General features: G+C 41.7%; 1 protein-coding gene across 2 annotated transcripts in view; it reads left to right on the forward strand.

Annotated features, from left to right (window-relative positions):
• Positions 1 to 25428, forward strand: part of LOC132822712 (formin-H) — a 127634-nt gene that overhangs the window by 75759 nt on the left and 26447 nt on the right. For both annotated transcript variants that reach the window (XM_060835983.1, XM_060835984.1), the window contains 2 exons: positions 8289 to 8379; positions 11272 to 11358. In XM_060835983.1, coding sequence (XP_060691966.1) covers positions 8289 to 8379; positions 11272 to 11358 — 178 coding nt within the window. The remainder of the gene's footprint in view (positions 1 to 8288; positions 8380 to 11271; positions 11359 to 25428) is intronic.

Genomic DNA, 25428 nt, shown 5'->3' on the forward strand with positions numbered 1-25428 from the left:
GCAAACTCTGGATAGCCATGAGTGACTGAAGCACCTTGTAGACAGAGCCTGAGAGAGGTGAGTCCATACTGGGTTAAGCAAGGTATTGTTAAGCAGTGATGGGAAAGTAGAGATGGTAGATGGAAGGAGGGAGGGTTTGATGGATGGGAGGGGTGCTGGGGATGGCTGAGGAACAGGCCAGGTGGAATGGGAGAGATGAAAAGACAGAGATGAAAAGACAGACTCCAAGGGTGATGGCATTGCAGGAGTATGCAAAGGAAATAGTTGGAGGCTGTGAAGCTACTAAGGGGGTTGAATCAAACAGGGAACCTAAAAGAAGGATGGGAAGAGGGTTAGGTTGCAGCTTTTTTACACCTGAGGGTGAAAGACTGGGAGGCAAGGTAGATGGCTGTGAATATTGGAACAGGTGCAAATGTGTTGCTGGTCAAAGCACAGCAGGTTAGGCAGCATCTCAGGAATAGAGAAAAAAATAGAATATAGAAAAAAAGCTCAGGACAGCACTCTCACAGACCTGCAAAGGACCCCTGCTGTTCTTCATCTACAGAAGAATCCACAAACTCAACAAACAGTTCTTCCTAGCCCTATCAGAGATTAAAGACAGTAAGTACCAAAAACTTTCATGTACTTACCCCCACACTCGTGGCCCCTCAACTATTCCAGAATCTTCCACAGGCCTGTCGGACGCCATTACACATGTGGCCTCCACAGCGCCCGCGGCACCAAAGGCCGCCGCCGACCGTGACGTCACTTCCGCCCCCACCGACCTCGGAGCCCCCGCGATCGCCGCCCCTACAACTGCCCCGGTGACCACCACACACACAACCGCTTCCACAATCGCCGACGGACCTGCGACCCACGCGGCCACCGGGAATGACCACCACTCCTCCGTCGCCGCAACCATTTCCGCCCCTCCGGTTGCCGTCGACGCAGCCACTTCCGCCCCCACTGACATCACTAACCTGCAGGAGCACAAATCCTCAGGTTTCCCCGCCCCCACGCCGTCTTTCGTCACTACCCATAACCCCGCCCATAACCCCGCCCCCACGCCATCTCCCGTCGCTTCACGTAACCCCGCCCCCACGCTTATTTCCGTCACGACGCATGACCCCGCCCCCACGTCGAGCAACGTCACCACGTCTAACTCCGCCCCTACTTCGATCTCTGTCCCCGCCCCTAACCCCGCCCCCAGCTCCAGCTCCAGCTCCAGTCCCACACCAGGTCCTAGCTCCCAGCCTTGCCGGATTTTCACCATCCCTCCAGATCTCCCCCTCTCTGAGGATGAAAGATCAGTCCTCAGCAGGGGCCTCACCTTCGTTCCCCTACGCCCTCGGATTAATGAGTTCAACACGCGGCGAGATATTGAACAATTCTTCCGCCGCCTTCGCCTCCGTGCCTACTTTCACAACCAAGACTCCCGCCCACCCTCTGACGACCCCTTCTCCCGCCTCCAACACACCCCATCCACCTGGACACCCCGTGCAGGCCTCCTACCCGCCCTCGACCTCTTTATAGCCAACTGCCGCCGTGACATCAACCGACTCAACCTGTCCACACCTCTCACCCACTCCAACCTCTCACCCTCAGAACGTGCAGCCCTCCACTCCCTCCGCTCCAATCCCAACCTCACCATCAAACCCGCAGACAAGGGAGGCGCGGTGGTAGTTTGGCGCACTGACCTGTACACCGCTGAAGCCAAACGCCAGCTCGCGGACGCCTCCTCTTATCGCCCCCTTGACCACGACCCCACCTCCCACCACCAAACCATCATCTCACAGACCATCCAGGACCTCATCACCTCAGGGGATCTCCCATCCACCGCCTCCAACCTCATAGTCCCACAACCCCGCACCGCCCGTTTCTACCTCCTGCCCAAAATCCACAAACCTGCCTGCCCCGGCCGACCCATTGTCTCAGCCTGCTCCTGCCCCACCGAACTCATCTCCCAATACCTCGACACGGTCCTGTCCCCTTTAGTCCAAGAACTCCCCACCTACGTTCGGGACACCACCCACGCCCTCCACCTCCTCCAGGATTTTCGCTTCCCCGGTCCCCAACGCCTTATTAAGAATTCTCTATTCCTGAGATGCTGCCTAACCTGCTGTGCTTTGACCAGCAACACATTTGCAGCTGTGATCTCCAGCATCTGCAGACCTCATTTTTTACTCGAATATTGGAACAGGTCCTGATGGATTACATCCTGGGGTCTTAAAAGAAGTAACTGGTGAAATAGTTGATACATCGGGTTTTGATTTTCCAAATCTCATTAGATTCAAGGAAAGTCATTTTAGATTGGAAAGTGCCTAATGGGAAAACGTGAAAGAGGCAGAAAGCAGGAAAATACAGTTCAGTTAGCTAAACATTTGTCATCGGTAAAATGTTAGAAGCTATGATTAAACAGGGCACTTGGATAAGTTGAAGCTAATTAGGCAAAGCCAATGTGGTTTCGTCGAAGGAAAATCATGTTTAAGTAATTTATTGAAGTTTGCTGAAGAAACACCTGGTGCTGTAGGTAAGAGGCAACCAGTGGATGTATCATGTAACTTGCAGAAGGCATTTAATAAGGTGACACCTCAAAGATTACTACAGAAAATAAAAACTCATTGTGAAGAGGGTCACACATTGTCTGGCTAATAGGAAGCAGGGAGTAGGTATAGGTGGGCTATTTTCAGGCTGGTAGGTTATCTTGAGTTGTGTGCCATAATGGTTGGTGCTGAGGCCTCCACTTTTTAAAAAATTTACATCAATGATTTGAATAAAGGGTTCAAAGATATGGTAATTTAAATTTGTGAATGACACAAAGATAGATGGAAATGTGAGTTGTAAGGATGACATAAGCAGCCTATACAGAGGAACCTCAGTTGACTGGCATTCGATTACCCGAATATCAGATTATCCGGCAAGATCGCAAGGTCTGATACTCGGCTAAACAATGTGATCTGGCATTCAATTATCTGGAATTCAATTAACCAAGTAAAATACTCTCTGCCATGTCCTTCGGATGCTTTAAGTTCTTCTGTTGAGTGTTAACTAAGTCACAGTCATCTGACAAATAGAGTACAATCTCCAAAAGTGTGCAATTGCTCATTTTTGCAGAAGGGATAAAAAAGCATATTATCAAAATGGTGAAAATTTGATGGGGTGAGAGACGCGATGTCTTTGTTCATGAAACATAGAAGGTTAGTATGTAGATGCACCAAGTAACCAGAAAAGCTTAACAGAAAGTTACCATTCATTGCAATGATTAGGGAGAAATTGCTTCAGCGATACACGGCATTGGGGAGACCAAATCTGAAGTACTGTGTACAATATTGGTCACTGTATTTATGGAAGGATGTTAATGTATTAGCTCAGAGAAAGTTTACTAGATTAATATCTGGAATGAGTGGATTGATGTTTTGAGGAAAGAAAAGACAGGCTAGGCTTGTAGTTTAGAATAAAGGTGACTTATTGAAACATATAAGATCCTGAGAGGACTTGACAGAATGGATGTTGAACAAATATTCCCTCTTGTGGAAAAATCTAGATATAGAGGTCATAGTTTTAAAAGAAAGGAGGGTCCCTGTTTAAAGCTGAGATGAGAAAATATTTATTCGCTCAGAAGTTTGAGAGTCTTTGGAGTTCACTTCCTCAAGATGCAATGGATACAGAATCTTCAAATAATTTTAAGGCAGGGCTAGAAAGATTCTTGATTACCAAGAGAAGAATGATTGTTGGAATATGCAAGAATACAGAGTTGAGGTTAAAGTCAAGTCAGCCATGGTCTCCTTGAATGTCAGCACAGGCTTGAAAGGTCAAGTGACCTCTTCTTGTTACTTTTTTTTGTAAGAGACAGGGGGATTCTGCAATGGAATGAGAGTCTGGGATATGTAGGAGAGCTGTAAAGTTTTGAGGACATAGAGAAATAAAGGCAGAAACTAGACAGAACATTTCTAAACCTGTCAGCAAAATTAATATTCAACTAATTGGGAACCAGAAAAACTTAAAATCACTAAGGGAATTAATTATTTGTAAATAAATGTGGAATCTCTAGCTTTAGGCTGTATATGTTCAGGAACTATCGTCAAAGGAAAATGAAGTTGGAGCTATTATAATGAAACTGTGATAATTTTCAAGTTAAAATCTAAAATTAAGATCTGAAATGCAGTAACAAGAATTGTAACTGTCTGATTAAAATCTTCCACCTTTGTGGAAGACATATGATGAAGACATAGTAGCCAGGCCCCCACTGTCTGTAGAAGGTGTATTTAGGGTGATAGCTTTTTGTGTAGAAGTGTATAACCAGTTACTTTGTAAAAAAAAAACTTCTGTTGCTAATTTGTGATGGTTGCCTTGTCCAGTTTTAGTATTGTAGCATCTAGTAAGTTAATGCTTTCCTTATATGTTGTGGCTTTCAGCTTAATGGAGAAATGCTGATTTCTTTAACGAATGTTGCTGAATCTGTGCTCTGTTTTCAGCAGTTGCAACGTTTTGTGCTACCTGCCCTCTTTTTTTTCCCTTTTCTCTCCCAGAACAACAATAGGATTTCCCTTGTATACACTTTACACCACACCAGTTTCCACATTTAAATGATCATCAATTTCTGCCATCCCAGCAGGATACCATACCAAACAGATCTTTCTCTCCCCTGCACTGTCATCATTCCCCAGGATTCATTATCTCCCTGACACCCTGATCTACTTCTCCATCACTCCTCTCATTTCCTCATGGCACTTTCCAATGCAATCGCAGTTGATGTCACAATTGCTGTTTCACATCTTCCCTCCAGTGCACCATCCTGGTGAGGCAACATTTGTACTGATACATCTTTCCCTCTGGTCTGTTGTTTCTGCTGCTCACCACACAGCTGCTTTTACACTGGAGAGACCAAATACAGGCTGTTTCACAGAATACCTGTACTCTAATAACACCTTCCTGTTGTTTGCCATTTCAATCAACCACTACTTCCATCTGAGCCTGGTTACAGTGTTCCAATAAAGCCCAATGTTAGTTGGAGGAACACCACATTTTCCACTTAGGCAATTTCCCATATCTAGGACTCAAAACTGAGTTGAACAATGTCAGATCATAAGCTTTACCCCTCCACCGGCAGAACAGAACCACCCCGTGGCTCAACATTTTAACTCTCCCTCCCACTCCACCGAGGACATGCAGGTCCTTGGACTCCTCCACCGGCAGAACATAACAACACGACGGCTGGAGGAGGAGCGCCTCATCTTCCGCCTGGGAACCCTCCAACCACAAGGGATGAACTCAGATTTCTCCAGTTTCCTCATTTCCCCTCCCCCCACCTTGTCTCAGTCAGTTCCCTCAACTCAGCACTGCCCTCCTAACCTGCAATCTTCTTCCTGACCTCTCCGCCCCCACCCCACTCCAGCCTATCACCCTCACCTTGACCTCCTTCCACCTATCACATCTCCATCGCCCCTCCCCCAAGTCCCTCCTCCCTACCTTTTATCTTAGCCTGCTTGGCATACTCTCCTCATTCCTGATGAAGGGCTTATGCCCGAAACGTCGAATTTCCTATTCCTTGGATGCTGCCTAACCTGCTGTGCTTTAACCAGCAACACATTTTCAACCCTTATTTTATATCCCCAGCTTTGCTCTCAGCAGAATAGATGCATTTCCTCCATTTTACACTTATCATTCTCATCTATTTTACGTCTCCATCATTCCTTTACACTATTAGCACTTCTAATGCCTTTCAATCTAGGCAATCTCAGCACTTACTCCAGAGAAAACAAGAAGACCTAGAGAAAATCCAGGTCAGTAAATCATGCACTTTCTCAGCTCACTGTCTACGTCTACAGCAAATGTCATAGAGACTGCCATGCTAGAATGGGGTTTGTGAGCCAAAATAGACAATGCTTTAACTGCCACAGCACAGATTGCTGTTTCATGAAACTAAGTACTGCCACCACAATGGTGTAAGAGGTGCAATATGTCAAAGTATCTGTGCTAATAATATTCCATGTCTTGTATTCACAGAGCAAGGACTTGTAATCCTCCCACGTGCCATATTGGAATTACATTGGAACACCTACCTTTTAGTGTAGCTTTGTAGCTGTGGGGTGATAGATTAGGCACTCATTCTTGTAAATTTCTAACTTTTTTAAAAAGGCATTTTTCTTGAAAGAGTAGAATTAATTATCTTGTACCAATTGCCACTTTCTCTACCACATCTGAGCATCTAATTTCCAATAAACCTTGTGAATGGAGGAAAGTCTAGTAACTAACTTGCCATATTTATTTTAGCAAGTCTTCATATTTATACATGTTTCTCAGGGATAATTTACATGTGAATTTTTGCTACTGCTTTTCCTTTCAACATAATTTGGAGAAAATGATCAAAGCATAATGTTTCTGAACTTGCATCATCCAATAAAAGTCTTAATCAGCAGTCACACTACTTCCAACTGTCGAGCTCCAGCCCACAAAGGAATACTATGTACCATTAAATCCATCGTTTTTGGCTCTCTACCTAATTAATTTTTAATGTATGATATAAATTGAATACATTACGAGGGCCCGTGGGATACGATTTATATTATACTCATGACATAAAACATAACTCACTTGGAGCTAGGCTTATCGGCAACCAGAGCAGCAACTTATCAGATGTAAATCATATTTAGCAGATCTACCTAATGTGCCTACTGCACATATTCAGAGGCAGTGGATATTGAGGAAATTATCTTTGAAGATGAACTTCTGGATGATTTCATGTTCACTGCAGCAGCAGGAAAGAGGAACTCCAGTCAGCTGCTGTCTGTCATATAAATGAAAACCAGGAAAGTAGCAACCAGCATCCTTCCAAAGAAAGGCTCTCATTTTGCCATTCTGGCCCTCAGAAAAACTGTAGAAAGGTCATTGATCCTACTCAAAATTAGTAACTGCACACTCCTGAGCATCCCCTCCCCACAACCCTGGTTCACAACTCCAATCTCAGCATGCAATGCAGCAATGCAAAGCTCTAACCCAGAATGGAACAAGAAATCCCCAGTCTGACGGCTGTTTATTTTTCTCTCCGAGTCTGAAATTTTAAATTGGAATAATTTTGCAATCAGCAGGAGTTCTAATCCCTATAACTGTCCGAGCTTATTTTTAGAGCAGCTACAAATGTTCCACTCCCTCCTCCCCTATTCTTTCATTTACAAGAATGCAATAATCTGACACGATTCTCCCTCCAAATGAAATATCAAAAAAGACAGATATTGCTGGTGAAGCTCAGCAGGTTTGGTAGCACCTATGGAGAGAAATTAGAGTTAACTTTTCAGGTTGCATAACTATTCCTCAGAACCTGTCTGCAATGTTTTCATTATGTTTTATGTTTTCAATATGTTTTCAGTGGCATTGTTAAGGAAGATAAAGAATCTCACAATTTTACAACACAAATAAACTGATTGTGATGAACAAAAGTCAAACAGAAATTGTACATCTTCAGTTTTGTCATACTGTTTCTAATGCAGAAGTTAGGATTTCTCAACATAAAGTGAAAACCTGGGATGCAGCCAGTAATACAAGCAAATGTAATTTGCTATCAGGAACACACGCACCAGAAGCTCTTTTCTAAACCCAATTTCCCTTTCCAATTACTCACAGCTTCAAAACAGCTTTAACTAAAGTCAATATTGACATTTATGCAAACAATTACATCTCCACTGCTTGGGAGACAGTTAAGAGGCAGCTAACTATCAATAAGACTCCCAGAATGATATAGGTAAATGTATCAGTGTATATTCCCCAAAGGCAGAACATTATTTGATTGTGGAATATGCAGTTCAGAATTGCTTTTTCAATGATGTAGTCTCAGACAGCCAGACCAGAGGTGGGAGAAAAGGTAACCGTTTGCAATGACCTTATTTCATTTTTCACAATTAACTGGCTAGGCTTTTCTTACGTTTGCAAAGTAGTTCAAGATGCTAACAAATGCCATGATTTGTTCAGACTTGATAGTGAAGCTTTGTTAATTCAGCAGAAGTGAATATTGTAGATAGTTCAGTTAAAAAAAAATCTTCAGCCTCTCAATCAAGTGGACAATAGCACTGTGTCAACAGAAATGACCCAGTCAAAATTCAGTTATGTAGTTGCAGCCTTAGAGTTCAGAGTATTTTCTGAATATGGAAGGAGTTGCTGCATGGGGAAATTACCTAATGTGCAGGTAGTAGAGTGTCCTCTAGAATGTATTTTTAATCAATTTCATATCTCCTTTCAGTTTGGTTTTGTTTATCATGTGCAGGTTGATTAATTGTATTTCAGAAATACAGCTTGTGCTTTATTTTAATTGTCAGGTATGTTCCCACAGCGGATGATGTTGAAAAATATAAAATGTATAAAGGATCTCCGGCTGACCTTCATATTGTTGATCAATATATGATGGAGGTAGGTTATGTGACTTGTGCTTCCCTGCATGTATTACATTTCTGAAAAAAAATCTAGTCTAAATATAATCATTGGCTATAAGAAGAATGCAAATGTTTTTTAGAATGCTGTGTTCCAAGTGTACCTAGGATAGTGGGAATATCACTTGTGCAGATTGTGTGTTTGATGATATCAGTTTGGAGGGTGTAGAAAAAAACTGCTTCAGATTTTTTTTGTCATTCATTCATGGGATGTGGGCCAACATTTAATGCCCATCCGTCATTGCCCATGAGAATGTAATGGTGAGCTGCTTCTTTGGACTGCTGCACACATTGAAGTGTAGGTACCAGCAATACTGTTAGAAGGGAGTTCCAGGATTTTGACTGAGTAACAGTGAAGGAACAGTAATATGTTTCCAAGTCAAGGTGGTGAATGACTTGGATGGGAACCTGCAGATAATGGTGTTTCCATGTGGAGTTTACACATTCTCCCAGTGTCTGCGTGGGTTTCCTCTGGGCACTCCGGTTTCCTCCCACAGTCCAAAGATGTGCAGGTTAGGTGAATTGGCCATGCTAAATTGCCCACAGTGTTAAGTGCATTAGTCAAAGGGGAAATGGGTCTGGGTGGGTTACTCTTCGAAGGGTCGGTGTGGACTGGTTGGGCCGAAGGTCCTGTTTTCACACTGTAGGTGATCTGATCTGAGATCTGATAAGGGAACAATTGTCTGTGAATATGGTGCCAATCAAGTGGGCAGCTTTCTTTTAGATATTGCCAAGCTTCTTGAATATTATTGGAGCTGCAGGAACAAGTGGGGCTTATTCCATCACATTCTTGACTTATGACTTATGGACAGGCTTGTGGAAGTCAGGTAGTAAGTTACTTGTCACATAATTCTTGGCCTCTGACCTGCTGTTAAGGCCACAGTATTTATACGCCAAGTCCCTTTGAGTTTTTGGTCAATGATGACACTGGGGTATTTAGCAATACTAATGTCACTGCATGCCAAAAGGTAATAGTTCGATTTTGTCTGGTTGTACTTGTAGTTACTCCATTATTAATAACATTTGTGGAATCCCTGACAATGTAATTCTTCAAGGATTGTTGGAAGGTACAGTCTGTATGGACAATTTTACCTTTGCCTCATTTTGTTATACTTTAATTGTTGACAGTATGAGCTAGAGGTAAAAGGGGACATGTTATAAAGTAAGCATCAGTTCCTCACTTATGATACTATTCTCTCCAGCTAGAAGGGTACTGGATTGCTTTACTGCGATACACTTAATTGTCTGAAGTCAGGTACAACAGTGTGAAAGCAACAGGAGGTGAAAGGGTTGCTTTATGATGAGTGATTGAATAGAATGGACCGATATTCTCTCAAGTTTAGAAGCAATCTGATTAAAGCATATAACATTTTAAAGGATTTTGACAAGGTAGATACTAGAAGGCAGTTTCCCTTAGCTAGAGATTTTAGAGCTGGAGATCATTGTCTCAGGTGGTTTAAGATTGGAATCAGATAGATGTTTTTTTCATTTATCGAGTATTGTGACTAATTGGAACGTTTTGTCCCATAAGCTATGGATGGTAATTTATTGAGTATTTTCAGGATGGAGATTGATAGGTCTTTGTACACTAAAAAAAAATCAAAAGATATGAGGTTAAAGTGGAAAAATGGAGTTGAAGTGGAAGATTAAATATGATCTTATGAAGTAGCAATATAACTCAAAAGGCCATATTGTGGGAGGGCCTGGTGGGAAAACAGTTACCACCTTTTGTATGATTCTGAACTTTATAGAAACCTCTAATATAGATTATTTCACCCTTAATTGGATTATTTTGGTAAGCTCTAGGCACTACATTTTAGGAAATATGAGAAAACAATTGAGAAAATGTGAAATACTCTGGAAATGGGGATCTCCAGTTATCTAGAGAGTCGAAAGAAGCTGGAGGTGTGCTCCTTTTGATAAAAGACTATTATGTTTAACATTGTGAGGTGTCTGATCTGAGTAGATAGGCAAACAGTGTTCCTTTTGTCAGAAACTGGAGAACAATGATGTAATATAATTGATAAAAGAATCAATGGTGACTTGAAGTGAAACGTTTTTTAAAGTGTGAGTGATTACGGTCTGGAGTGCATTAGCTGAAAGTGTGGACCTTTGAACGAAACTTGTCCAATTACCTAAAATCAAAAGGTTTGAGTTTTGCAGGGTTACAATAAGGATGAGGTGAGCTCCTCTTATAGCTGGAACCTTTCAGTGTTTCAGCAAAAGGAAAGAGATACATCACCGTAGGTTTTGCTTTTAAGCCAAATGCGTTGCTTCATTTGAAATGAACAAAGTATACTGAATCTCCCAGAGCCCAACTGCTCCTAACTTCACTGTACATATTATTTCCAAAATGGTAGATAATAGTATAGTTGCAGGATTTTCTTTTCCCCAGTCTATGTCTGAAGGCGTCTGCTAGCTTGTGATTCATCACCAGAGTGTTGATTCTTCTTGTATAAGCCTCAGCAATAGAATTTGTTGAAGTACACGACAAGCCTGACCATAACCTTCTGTTGCTTTCACACAAATGCACTTTCATGCTAATGTCATTTGTAAGAAGCTGGGAGTAGAGGTTGTGATATGAACCTTGTGATATGGACCAGTAGTAGACCAGCTGAGATTGGCTGACACTTCATAGGCCAGCGTGAAACTGCTAAAAACAAAAGCTGTGCTGCTGGCTTGCTCCCTAAATACTAATCTATTGTGGCGTGACTAAATTACACTCCATTCATTACAATGCGAGATTGGGTTTAACAATATTAGGTATAATGGAATGTGTTGTTAATGGTATTTAGTTAACTGAATGAAATTGTAAAATATTACATTAAATTGCATCATTAATGTTATTGTGTATATTATATTTCCTCCACAGATGTGCAACGTTTCCTGTCTGAGTCACAGACTGGATCTAATCCTTAGCATACGTGAATTTCCAGAAACCATTGATGACCTTTTGCCGGTATATATTGTTATACAATAGTAACAACAGAAAAAAATACATTCAGTAGAGTGATTCCCTCTTAGTTTTTACTGTTGAAACATAAAACTGACAGTTGCAATTAAGTTCAAGTTGAGAACGTTTGTCTGCAGATACAGCAAGTAATAAGGAGGGCAAAAGGAATTTTGGAATTTACTGCTAAAGGAATTGAGTATAAAAGCAAGGGCATTTTGTTGCAATTATCTAAGAGATTGGTGAAGGCACATTTGGAGTACTGTGCACAGTTTGTTCCCCTACTTGAAAAAGGACATAATTGGATTGGAGGTAGTTCAGAGAAGCTTCACTAAATTAGTTCCAGAGATGAAAGGCTTGTCTTATGAGGAGAGGCCAAGCAGTTTAGGTCTATACTTACTAGAGTTTAGAAGGATGAAAGGAAATCCAATTGAGATATAAAATATACTAAAGGGGATTGACAAACTAGACACAGTAGATATTTCTGCTTGTGGGGCAGTCTAGAATGAAAGGCCAAGTTTTAGGCTAAGGGGCAGCAGATGTAAAACTGAAATGAGGAGGAATTACTTCGCTTAAAAAAACATCATGAATCTGTTGAATCCATCATAGAGTGTCATGGACGTCAGGGAACTGAAAAAATTTAAAGGAAGAGATAGGCAAATTTTTAATTAATAATAGGTTAAAGAGTTAGGGGAGTGGGCAGGAAATTAGAGTGGAGGCTGAGATGAGATCAGTTGTGATCTTATGAAATGGCAAAACAGGAATTGCCGACAACTGCCCCTAGTTGTTGTGAAAAGCTCCATTCCTTCATTGGACAAACCTCCGTCATTTCTGGTGAATACCCTTTGAACCTGTGCCATTTTGTTGTTGAGCCACCCCACAAATTGCACCAAACATGTCATTGTCATGATCAGCTGGAAGTATGTACACATGCAGCAAGCTTGCTTAGCATACAGATGGCCTGAAGTTAGTCCCAGAGTGCTGCAATTCATTCCACAGATATAATATGACACCCAAATATAAAATAGACAAAGAGGAGGCTGGAAGAGCACAGCAAGCCAGGCAACATCAGGAGGTGGAGAAGACAATGTTTGGGGGGTAACCCTTCCTCAGGACTGGGACTGTGTGAGCGGTGGGGCAGGATGGTGAGGTGAGAATAGGGGAAGACATGTAGAGGGTATGACCTGGTTGGTCAATGGGAGGGATGAATCTGGTGGGCGGCTGAGAGGAATGGAGGGGAGGGGGGGGCTGGAAAGGGGCTGTGAAGGGAGTCAGGGGAAGGGAAGGAAGGTTATTTGAAATTGGCAAACTCAATGTTGAGTCCTTCGGGCTGTAGGCTGCCCAGGTGGAAGATGAGGTGTTGTTCCTCCAATTTGCAGTTTAGTTTGTTGTGGCAATGGAGGAGGCCAAGGGTGGTCATATCGGAAAGGGGAGGGGAATTAGAATGGGCAGTGACTGGGAAGTCAGGTCAGTCCCTGTAGGCCTGGCTGAGATGCTAAGTGAAACATGCCCTGAGTTTACATTTGGTCTCCCTGATGTAGAGAAGACCACATCGGGAGCATGGGTTACAGTAAACTAGGTTGGATGAGAAGCCTAGTTTACTATATCTGGTACTCCCAATGTGATCTTCTCTACATTGGGGAGACCCAACATAAGTTAAGGGACCTGACCTCCCAGTCACTGCCCATTTTAATTCCCCTTCCCACTCCCTTTTCGACATGACCATGCTTGGTCTCCTCCATTGCCACAATGAATCCAACCACAAATTGGGAGGAATAATACCTCATTGTCCACCTGGGCAGCGTATAACCTGGAGGACTCAACATTGAGTTCTCCAACTTCAAATAACCTCCCTTCCCTTTCCAGCTCCTCCCCTCCCCCCCCCGCCCCTTCCACTCCTCCCAACCACCAACCGGATTCATCCCTTCCATCAACCAACTAGGTCGTATCCTCTACATGTCTTCACCTATTCCCACCTCACCACCCTGCACCCCCACCCCCTTTATCTGCAGCTCACCTTACACTCAACCCCAGTCCTGAAGAAGTCCACCTCTTGATACTGTCTGGCTTGCTGCATTCTTCCGGCCTCCTGCTTCCTTGGATTCCAACATCTGTGATTTTTTGTCTCATACGAATTTAAAGGCCATCAATGCCAGGATAGCACATGAAAGTCTTTTGAGGCCAGTGATCTTCGTTCACAGTAAATTGCAATTGTCTCCTGCAGAGCAGCAATGAGTTGTATTGAAATCCAACCCAACCTCTGAATTGGTGTCCATTTTTGAAGCCACTACTGGCATGTCCACCTGCCTCTAATATAATCAATAATTTGCTTGTAAGTTTTAAGATTATAAAACAGTGGGGATTAACAATGCAGGCAGTGTAGGATTGTGTCTTAGATAGTCCTGTTACTAATAGGTGTCATTGGACTTCTGTGATACAACAGCCCCTTAAGGATTTATTTTCATCACATGGTCCAGATTGTAATTGCAAATTTAGCAGTCCATATTTTACAGCCAGTGATGAGCAAGCACTATTGCATTTGCTGATTTTGTGGCATTTTACTGTATGGTTTATAGTATTTAGAGCAATGTAGAATTGGATATTAGGAAGTTATGTGGATTCTGTATTGAATCTTGGCTACACAGCACCTTTGAGTACAGCTCAGAGAAAGTGAACACTGCAAATGCTGGAGTCGAGAGTGTGGTGCTGGAAAAGCACAGCTGGTCAGGCTTCAGGAATGAAGAGCTTATGCCCAAAATGTCGATTCTCCTGTTCCTCAGATGCTGCCTGACCTGTGCTGTTCTAGCACCACACTCTCGACTTTTGATACAGCATTAGGTTCAGGATACAAAGGTACTGAAGAGCTGTAGAAAAGGTTTATAAGTTTGATACCCGAACTTCATATGCATGTGTATCAGGAAGAAATTGACAATTTGGGTCTTTTCTTTTAAATCAAAGAAGGTTAAAGGGTGACCAAATAGAATTATTTAAAATCGTGGAATATGTTGATAAAGTGAATGTGGAGAGAATGTCTCCTGTTGTGGGGAAGAGATTGACAAGAGATCATCACCATAAGATAGTTGCCAACACTTTCAATGGGAAATTCAGAATAGTCAGAATGTGGAACTTGTTACCACAGAGAGTGATTTGATGTGAATAGATGCATTTTAGGGGATGGTAGACAAGCATTTGAGGGAGAATAAATGGTAGATTTAGATGAGAAAAGATGTGAGGAGGTTAATCTGGAGTTAACTACTGGTATGAACTGGTTGGACCAAATGGTTTATTTCTGTAAAGCAGTTACTGTGGATGTTAGAAGTCTGAATCAAACTCTGACCTGCTGAATCTTTCCAACATTTTCAATGTATAATTCTTTGGAGGGCTTGAAATGCTAACTCCATTTCTATCTCCACAGATGTCAGTTTCTGCAGTAGTACTCAGTGCTATTTATCCTAAATCCTATGTCATATAAGAAAATGTGGTGCCCAGGAGATTCAGTACATGTGTCATCAGGATTGTCCTGTCTTCTTAATTAACTACATTTTCAAATCCTTACTAAAACGTGGGGACTGTTAGACCAGAAAGTTTGTTTAAAATTTAGTTAAATGTACAATCATGTGCAGAGAGCAAAATTAAGAGAGAACATGGAATTAAGAGAGAGTTTTAAGAATGATGGAATTAATGGAAATTTTTAAAGAAAGTAACAATAATTGGGATCTGAAATAAGGGAATCTCATAGTTGAAAAGTCAATTTGCAGTACCAGTGACCCTGTTTGGCAGAAGTTAAGTTCCACTATGCTTTTAAAATAAAATCACTTACACTTGAATGATTAAGGCCTAGCTTTTTCTGGTATACTCATAAGATATCTGTGAGGTACATAGCACAGAATCCCACATCTGTATTAATGTGAACATTATTTTGAGACATCAGTGCCAGGATGCTTTGGGATCAGCATGAAAAATTTGACATAACTGCCTGATTTTCATGTTTAATGGTATGTGTATGAATGTCAGAAATTGCTGTCTGCTCTACTTCTTTATGATCATGAGTACTATTAGCCATCATTGTCATTCTCATATCCAAACCTAAACCATTGTAAAGCCTCATTTAATTGTGGGACTAGGCAACTTGCTTTGTAACGATTAGACTAGACATCAGAAGATAGTAAATATAGCTGCAGCAATATTGATGTTTGACGTAAAACAAAAAGAGTTCATGCTGTTAAAAGTTTGTGAAGGAGAAAATGAAAAACACAAATATGGAACCATTTTAAAATTAGGTCACAGTTTCCATCACAGCTGACAGATCCTATTGCCAGAAATGATATATTGTGATGATGCTTTGGTCAAAGCATGACCCAGATTTTCGATTGTGTTTTCACTGTTGTTGAATGTGTGCTGGGATTAGCTTTCTGCTCTCCCATCTGTCTGTGGTTTGAGACTTACTCCACACGCCTCCACTTGTACATCAGCTCAGGGGAAGTTAGGAGGATATTCTTTGTTCAGCACTTTAAAGGTATAGGTAGCTAGAAGCCATAAAAAATAGTTGCCTGATGCCAATAAATTTCTAGCAATCCACCCACTGGATGTCATTATTGGTGATTCTTTTATCAACTTGATTACTATTTAGGCAGGCATCTGACAGATGTAATGCAGAAAGAAGATCATAGGTACTGCAGTATAAGCCAGGTCAAATATTCATACACTCCACCATTGTTGGATTATGTCAGAAGAGGATATTAACTGCAGGGTATCCTGCAGCAACTCATCAAGATTTCTTTGACAGTAGTCTCAAATTTACAACCTTATCCAACCAGAGGATCAAAGAAAACAGGATCATAAGGATGCCTTCTCCAAGTCTCTCCCCAATTTAACAAAGATGTATGTCACCATCCCTTCTCCATCAGTGGGCTAAAATCCTGACACTTTGATCTTTGGGAATACTTTCAACATATGCCTCCTGCCTACCCCTTGGGCAGCGCAGTGGCAGAGTAATTAGCACTGTTACCTCACAGCACCAGGGACCTGAGTTTGATTCCAGCCTTAGGTGACTGTCTGTGTGAAGTTTGTACATTCTCCCCGTGTCTGTACAGGTTTCCTCTGGGTGCTCTGGTTTCCTCCCACAGTCCAAAGATGTGCAGGCTCAGTGAATGGGAACTATGCATTTCAGAGGGTTGGTGCAGACTTGGTGGGCTGAATGGCCTCTTTCTGCACCGTAGGGTTTCTATGATTCTGTGTGAACTGCAGTGATTGCACTTTACTTGACCTCCATTTTCATGAAGCACCTGCCAATTTCATATTGACGATACAATGTAAATGCAAGATTTTATTCAAGGAAATGTTCTACCACCATGTACTTAAAGACACCTAGAGAGGGACTGTAAAGGATGACCCTGCCAGTGATGCCCAAAGCTAAGAATACATTTAGACGGATACCTGTGAATTTATCTCTCTCTCCCTGAGTCTTTCTCAGAAGATGCGAGTCAACCAGAGTATGCAGCCCAGGAATGTTCTGAAATCTGCTCCCAGGTTCCATTTGGTCAAACGTTTGTGCCTGTGTTTTCAAGGAAACCAATCCATGAGGAAAGGAAAACAGTTCACTCAATTGTCCTGTTGAAATTAGTGGAGAATGTCTAAGTATTTAAACCAAAATAGGCTCAACTACCAGAGACTATTTCCAGGTTTCTGAGGCAGGGAATTTCCTTTGTGTGCAGCCCATCATCTCCCATCAGTTATTTATGCTAAAGCTGAGAACTCACCAGTTGTATTATTTCAAATCCAACCACAATAATCACATGATGTGCTGAATAAGCAAGTTGGCTTGATTGTGTGCCACATGAACAAATAAAATCCAATATGCACCCAATAAAATCTAGTATACATTTTTTACAAGAACACTCAATGTCGTAAGATGGTAGCTATTTGACATCTTTCAGACTTACAACATTAAACAACAATCTCTGGCAATAAATGAGCAGTGAATTGTCTGCATCTATTAAATTGTATTCTCTTCCACCGCAATTCTGTTTAATCAGGGAAATGAAGAGTTAAATTCTTCGGCTGTGGAAAAGCCATTTATACCCTTCCTTCATTTGTGAGACTTCAGTGAATCCACTACTAAACTAGTCCCATCTGCCTCCCTGCCTTCTTTGTGTATAAGTGCATTCTTTAGAGTTGAATGACTCGTGAGTGAGATACTAATCATAGCCTGACATATGTATTTGTAATAAGCATCCGGAAGCATAGTCTGGTATAATTTCTGCAGGTTATCTGCAAATTAGGATGATGAAGAGAGGATTAAAAAGGTTGTTTAAGTTGTGAATTTCATATTTAACCTCTCCCCAATGCATTGTACTAGAGGCTGACATGTTCAATAGTTGCAATTTGATTCCAGGTAGTATCACTGTGGTTGCTATGGAGAAAGGTAACTGAAGTTTCTGAACATATTCTGAATCAGTAGTTTGATGCTTCATGCTGCTCCTTGGATGCAGCAGGCAGTTGTCAACAAATGTGTATTAGCTTTATTTGACAAGCACAAGTTCTTTACTCTGAGTACTTAAAATAAATCACAGCATAATTTGTGTTGTCATTGATGTGTTACATGTTGTGCCCATTCCATGTAAAATAATGGAATGTACCTGTCTATGAGTTAATTTCTAATTCAGCCTCAGCATTGCATTTACTGTTCTGAGTACTACTTATTCTATAAATTCTTGCATCTGCCCATGATAGATGTTGAGTGTAGCTTTCTCCCTGGAGTATGTTATTGACTTTCTGATAAAACTCTGCTTTGCTTGCTCTGAAGAAGAAAAGAAATGAGAAAGGAAAATGAACAGGCAGAATGTAGCCACACTGCTCTGCCTAGCTAGAGTGAGGGATGGGTGGGGTGGGGGGAATGGATCGTGGATCATAGAAACATAGCAACATAGGAAAAAGGAGCAAGAACAGGCCATTCAGCCCTTTGAGTCTGCTCATCCATTGTATGTTTATAGCTGTTCATCCAACTTAGTACCTCATTCGTGTATCTTCCCCATAGCCTTTCATCCATTTAACTCTAAGAAATATATCCAACTCCTTGAAAGTATTTGATATTTTGGTCTCAACAATTTTCTGTGGCAGAGAATTCCACAGGCTCACCACTTTCTGGATGAAGAAATTTCTCTTCATTTCAGTCCTAAATGGCCTACCCTGTATCCTCGGCTAGTGACCCCTGTTTCTGAACTCCCTGATCTTTGGGAGCATGCGTTACCCTCTCTAGTCCTGTTAGAATGTTATGGATTTAAGGTAGGGTAATGTGAAACTTGTAAAAGTAATGAACTTTTCAAGTGCCAGTTCCAGTGGAGGATTCTGACAGTGAGAAGACTTAAAACACAAAAATGAATATCATCGGGGTGAGATGAAATGTTAAAATTTCCTGTCTGTCCTGTCTGTGCCCTTCATAATTTTATGCAAATCAATAGGCCCTGCTCACTACCCACTCTCGCCCCAGTCTCCTCTGCTCCAAGGGAAACAACTGCAGCCTGTCCAACATCACTACGTGACTAAAACTCTCCAGCCCAGACAGCATCTCAGTAAGTCTCCAGTGCGACTACATCCAGGTCTAACACCTCCAGTATTAAAGGGGATAGGGCAAGGGGTGAATCAATTTAAGTAGTCAGAGAGTTGACATTAAGGTCATATTGTCATCGAAGCATAGCAGTGAAAAAGGACATTTGGTTAATTGAGTCTGCGCTAATTAAAAACATCCACCTAAACCATTCTAAGAGAAATCAAGGACTGCAGATGCTGGAGATCAGAGTCGAAAAGTGTGGCTCTGGAAAAGCACAGCCAGTCAGGCAACAGCAGAGGAACAGAGGGTTGACATTTCGGGCATAAGCACTTCATCAGGAACCTAACTATTCTAATCCATTTTCCATCATGAGGCCTCTAGTTTGTATGTCTTAGCATTGCAAGTGCATATCTAAATACTTCTTGCTGGAGGTGGGTTGTTCATTACAACGGTTTATCAAACCTGGTAGCCCCTGGTTTAATTTGCTTTGTAAAATGTGAAACTGAATTTTGCCATCCCTTGGAAACAGGTTGGGAGACTGGAAAGCTGGCAGAATGCTTCAGGAAGGTTTTGGATGGCAAGTTCTCACCATGCCATTTTGTCTGCCAGCTTCTTTACCTCTAACAGTCAGCCTAGCCAGAGGCCAGTTGAACCACTTGTCAATTAACTGCTTCCTGCTGCATCCATGGCATTTTAATAGTAGGTTGCAATTGCAGTGGGAGACAATCAGGTAAAGCTTGACCATTTAGCAAGAGAAATTCTAGCAAGATCTTAATAATAACTCACATGGATGGGCTATGTTAAGGTACAAGCTCCCAGGATCATGGTGTGCATGTCCACTAGTCCCTTAAGGTATCTGGAAAGGTAGATAGCATTTAAGAAGGCATATGGTATGCTTACCTTTCCTAACTGAGGCATAAAGAACAGGGATGTGATGCTGGAGCTTTATAAAATGTTGGTTAAGCCACAGCTAGAGTGTTGTATGCAGTTTTGGAACCAAGATTATAGGAAGAATGTAGTCGCACTGGAGGGGATGCAGAGGATATTTACCAGGATGTTGCCAGGACTGAAAAGTTTCAGTTCCAAAGAGCGATTGGTCAGAATGGGATTGTTTTCTTTGGAGCAGAGGAGACTGAATCATGGTGGGGAGGGGGGTTGTTGGGTTGAGGGGAAGCATGATTGATTTGTATAAAATTGAAGGGTGTAGACAGGGTGGACAGAGAGAAATCATGCCCCCTGGTTGAGAGATCAATGACAAGGGCGCATAGATTTAAGGTAAGTGTGCCACGAGTTTAAAGGGGATGCGAGGGAAATGTGTTTTTCATCCAGAGGGTGGTAGAAATCTGGAACTCCTTACCTGTAAGGGTGGTAGAAGCAGAAACATTCGTGATATCTAAGAAGTATTTAGGTGTGCACTTGCAATGTAAAGACATACAAAGGATGCAATCATCCCAACACCCACAAACAAAGCTGCATTAGAACATTATTTCAATGAGCCACCACATACTGCAGCACAGAGGAACTATGCAGAGCAGAGGAAAACACTTATACAGTGTATTCAAAAAGAACAGGTACACATTGAACAGAGTCCGCCGATTTCTAAGCAATAAACTCCGACAAGCAGACAAAACCCGTCCAGAAACCCTAGCCACTCTCCCCTACATTAAAGGCATCTCTGAAATGACTGCCCTGACTATTCAGACCCCTTGGCATCATGGTAGCCCAAACACCCACCAACACACTAAAACAGCAGCTAATGAACTTGAAAGACCCCATACAAACAACAAGCAAAACCAATGTCATTTACAAAATACCTTGCAAGAACTGTAACAAACACCATGTTGGTCAAACAAGCAGAAAACTAGCCACCAGGAAACATGAACATCAACTAGCCACAAAATGATATGACTGTCTCTCACTAGTATTCTCACATACAAATGAGGAAGGACACCACTTTGGCTGGGACAACACATCCATCCTCAGACAAGCCAAACAGAGACACGCACGAGAATTCCTGGAAGCATGGTATTCCAATTGGAACTCTATCAACAAATACATTGACTTAGATCCCATTTACCACTCCCTGAGAAAAATAACAGGAAATGGCATCGCAGGAAATGATGTCACCACAGGAAACGACATCACCGACCCAATGAAACCTAAATACATTAAATAGAAAGTGGGCCATACCACCAGTGCTTCAACCGGAGGCTCACTGATAAAATATGGTGATGAAATATCTGAAAACAAACCTTCCTGCTCAGCGAGCAAACCTACATCAAGACCCTCAACCTGAGCTTCAAATCTTCTCAAAATTCATAAATATCCATTGAATGTACGACTTCCTGTGGGATTGATTAATTTCTTCTTTACTGTAAACCTCTAGGCTCGCCATCACATGAAAGGTTACCCTATTATGTTGAACACTCTCCTGTAGCTTCTCTTGCTCTGTCACCAGAAAGTAAGGCATATATTTGTGTCTGTTTAAACCAAGGTACATCAAGCCTTTCAAAAGCCTTTTGCAGAGCCTCCTATTCACTTTGTTCAAGTTTTGGGGCTTGCCCCCTTCACACGTTGCTATATTCTTGTGTGGAAAATGGAGATTAAAGACCGTACAAGCAAAGGAGGCAAATCAGCTACTTCTGCATTCTATTAGATCATGACTGATCTGTATCTCAATTCCATCCACCCACTTTTGTTCCATAAACTTTAACGCCCACACCCATCAACCAGCCAATAATCTGAGTTTTGAAACATTCAATTATCCTAGTCTCTTCATAAAGAGAGAAGGTTCCAGATTTCAGTTGCTGTTATAGGAAGACGTGAGAAAATATTCTCTTGTTCTGGACCTCCCACAAGTGGAAAATGTTACTCTCTATCTGCTTATCAAAATTCAGTTACTTACAGTGTGGAAACAAGTCCACACTGACCCACCATTTAACCCTTTACCTAACACTACAGGCAATTTAGCATGGCCAACTCACCTAACCAGCACTTTCTTTTTGGATTGTGGGAGGAAACCCACACAGACACAGGGAGAACGTGCAAACTCCACACAGAGAGTCGCCTGAGGCAGGAATTGAACCTAGGTCTCTGGTGCTGTGAGGCAGCAGTCCTAACCACTGTGCTACAGTACCTTAAGTACTTATAGTGGATCTCTCGCTAATCTTTTGTACTGTAAGAAAGACAAATCTATTGTGTGTGACCTGCCCTTATAATTTAATGCTTTTAGCTCCGATGGCATTCTCCTTCCAATTTAAGGTCAGTGTATCCTTCATGAGGAACAATGACCTGAACTGACTGAGGTAGAGGTAGTCCTTGCTGTACATTGCTCTACTTAATATTATTTTATTCAACTATCAATTTATCTTTAATGCTTGGTTCTTCAAATGACTTTGGCATTTCCAGCTTAAAGTTATTGCCCCTTTCTAGTTTGCCTCATGGCATTTCCTCCAATACCAGCACCACCACCTGCCTTTCCTTAACTTCCTGCCTTGACCTTGCATCTTCTGCATTGTTCTTGCCTCCCTTCTCATTGCCTCAGATAATGCCTGTGTTCACTAACCTTTCAATTTCTTTTGTATTTGTCCACTAGCTTTTGTTGTTTTCTATACCGCACTGCTAAAATCTCTCTGGACCCCTGAGTTCTAGCTTTTTACCATTTAGAAAATAGTTTGATCTTATTTTCTTTTGTCCAAAATAATGGTTTCATACTTCCTCACATGGAACTCCATTTGCCAGTGTATTGCACTCATTTAATCTTTCAAAGTCTCTTTGTCATTTGTCTAGTTACCATGCCATTCAACTTCATGTTGTTAGGATACTTAGATGAATGTCTCTTTATTCCTTCATCTAAGTGATTTGTACATATATTGAACAGCTGCCATTCCAGTATTGATGTTTGGGGAAGGTCGTGGGTCATATGCTGCCAGTTTAAGTACTTTCTGTCTCCTATGTCTTACCAAATTTCTCACCCATATCAACAAGTCACCCACAAACCGATATGCACAAACAGGTTGCCTGCCTTGGTAGAAGTTCTTCGCTCTTCAAGTAGACGCATTATGCACTCCATGTAATCTCACCTTGCTTCCTACTCTGATATCACTCTTGGGCCTTCTACAGGAGCAGAGTATCAACATGTTGTTTGCTGTGAACGTCAACAAAGTGAACTGTCATGCATTTGTCCTGTCAGAAAGGGAATGGGGACAGCAGATCATGTGTTAGCACTGGTACAACCAAGGTTTTTTGACACTTTTATATTCTGAACATGGGTTCCCGTAGGAACCAATTAGCTGAGGACCAGCCTTCTACAATATGTGGAGAATGTTTTTATTTAAACTAATGAGAAGACCTGACCAAAGTATATAATCTGTCAATTTAATCAGTTGCTATTTCTTTACTGGGTATCAAGAATTTAAAAGTGAATAAAAATTTTGAAAGCTGATCTTTTTGTGGGGGCAGAGAGAAGGCAGAAGAAAATTTGAAGAAGTTTAAAAAAAAAGCTCAATTGGTGTTTACGAGATTGTGAAATGATTGACAGAAGCTTAACCAGAGCAAGTGTTCAGTGCTCCAAAAGAATCAACTACCAAGAAGCATATTAAAAAGAAAAATAAAGTTCAGAGCAGAAAGGAGAATCTTATTACATAAGAGATAGGAGTTGTAGAGAAAGTTGCCAAAGAAATTAACTGAGCTGAGAAGGAATGATGTATTTCTTGACATCAAGAGGGGAATAAATTGTATTAATAAATCATGTATTGTCAATTTAGAACAGATTGCTGAAATCCAAATAGGTCCGATTCTTCCAAACTGGATCAGAATTTCTATTTTAGACTAGCTGAGGCACAGCTTTGCCACTTTAAAACGGAAGAGGAGGAGTAGGCAGTTCAATCCCTGAAGCTTGCTCTGTCATTCATTGCTCATTTCATCTTGGCCTCACGGTCATTTTCCTGTTTGTTCTCTATAACCGTTCAACCCATTAATAATTAGAAATCTGCCTGCCTCTTCCCTTAATTTATACAGTGTCCATCACACCTCAAGGTTGTGAATTCCACAAATTGTCAATCATTTTGAGAGAAGTAATGCCTCCTCCTCGTTTGTTTTAAATCTGCCACCCCTTAGCGTAAAATTGTGACCTCCCTTTCTAGATTGCTCCACAAAGGGAACATGTACTTGACACTAAATTTGTTTATTCCCCTTCAACATCTTATACCTCAATCAGATCTCCTCTCATTCTTCTAAACTCTAATGAGTGTAGGCTGAGAATGCATAATCTCCTCTCACAACTCAAGTCAGAGAGTCAGAGGTGTACAGCACGGAAACAGATCCTTCAGTCCAATTCATTCACGCTAACCAGATATCCCAACCCAATCTAGTTCCATTTGCCAGCACTTGGCTCATATCTCTCGAATCCCTTCCTATTCATAACCCATCCAGATACCTTTTAGATGTTGTAATCATACCAGACTTCATCACTTCCTCTGTCAGCTCATTCCAAGCACCACACCATCCTCTGCTTGAGAAGGTTGCCCATTAGGTCCCTTATAAATTTTTCCCCTCTCACCTGAAACCTATGCAGTCTAGTTCTGGGTAAAGACTTTGTCTATCTATCCTATCCATGCCTCTCATGATTTTATAAATTCTACAATGTCACCCTTCAGCCTCTGATGTTCCAGGGAAAACTGCCCCAGTCTATTCAGCCTCTCCCTATAGCTTAAAACCTCCAACCCTGGCAACATCCTTGTAAATCATTTCTGAAACCTTTCAAATTTCACCTCAACCTTCCAATAGGAATGAGACCAGAATTGCACACAATATTCCAAAAGTAACCTAACCAATGTTCTGTACAGTTGCAAAATGACCCCCCAACTCCTGTACTCAATGCTCTGACCATTAAGAGAAAGCATACTAAATGCCTTCTTCACTATCCTATCTACTTGCAACTCCACATTGAAGGAGCTATGAACCTTCACTCCAAGGTCTCTTTGTTTAGCAACACTCCCTAGGACCTCACCATTAAATGCTGTCCTGATTTGCCTTCCCAAAATGCAGCACCTTACATGTATCTAAACTAAACTCCATCTGCTACTCCTCAGCCCATTGGCCCATCGGATCAAAAACCCATTTTACACTGAGGTAATCTTCTTCACTGTCCACTACACCTCCAATTTCAATGTGTTATCTGCAAACTTACTAACTGTACCTCTTATGCTCGCATCCAAACCATTTATGTAAATGACAAAAAGTAGAGGACCCAGCAGCGATCCTTGTGGTAAACCACTGGTCACAGGCCTCCAATCTGAAGAGCAACCCTTCACTATTGCCCTCTGTCTTCCACCTTCAAGCCAGTTCTGTATCCAAATGGCTAGTTCTCCCTGTATTCCATGTGATTTAACCTTGCCGACCAGTCTACCAGGAGGAACCTTGTTGAACGCTTCACTGAAGTCCATACAGACTACATCCACTGCTCTGCCCTCATCAATCCTCTTTGTTACTCCTTCAAAAAATTTAGTCAAATTAGTGAGACTTGATTT

The sequence above is a fragment of the Hemiscyllium ocellatum genome, chromosome 15, assembly GCF_020745735.1.
Source record: "Hemiscyllium ocellatum isolate sHemOce1 chromosome 15, sHemOce1.pat.X.cur, whole genome shotgun sequence".
NCBI lineage: Eukaryota > Metazoa > Chordata > Chondrichthyes > Orectolobiformes > Hemiscylliidae > Hemiscyllium > Hemiscyllium ocellatum.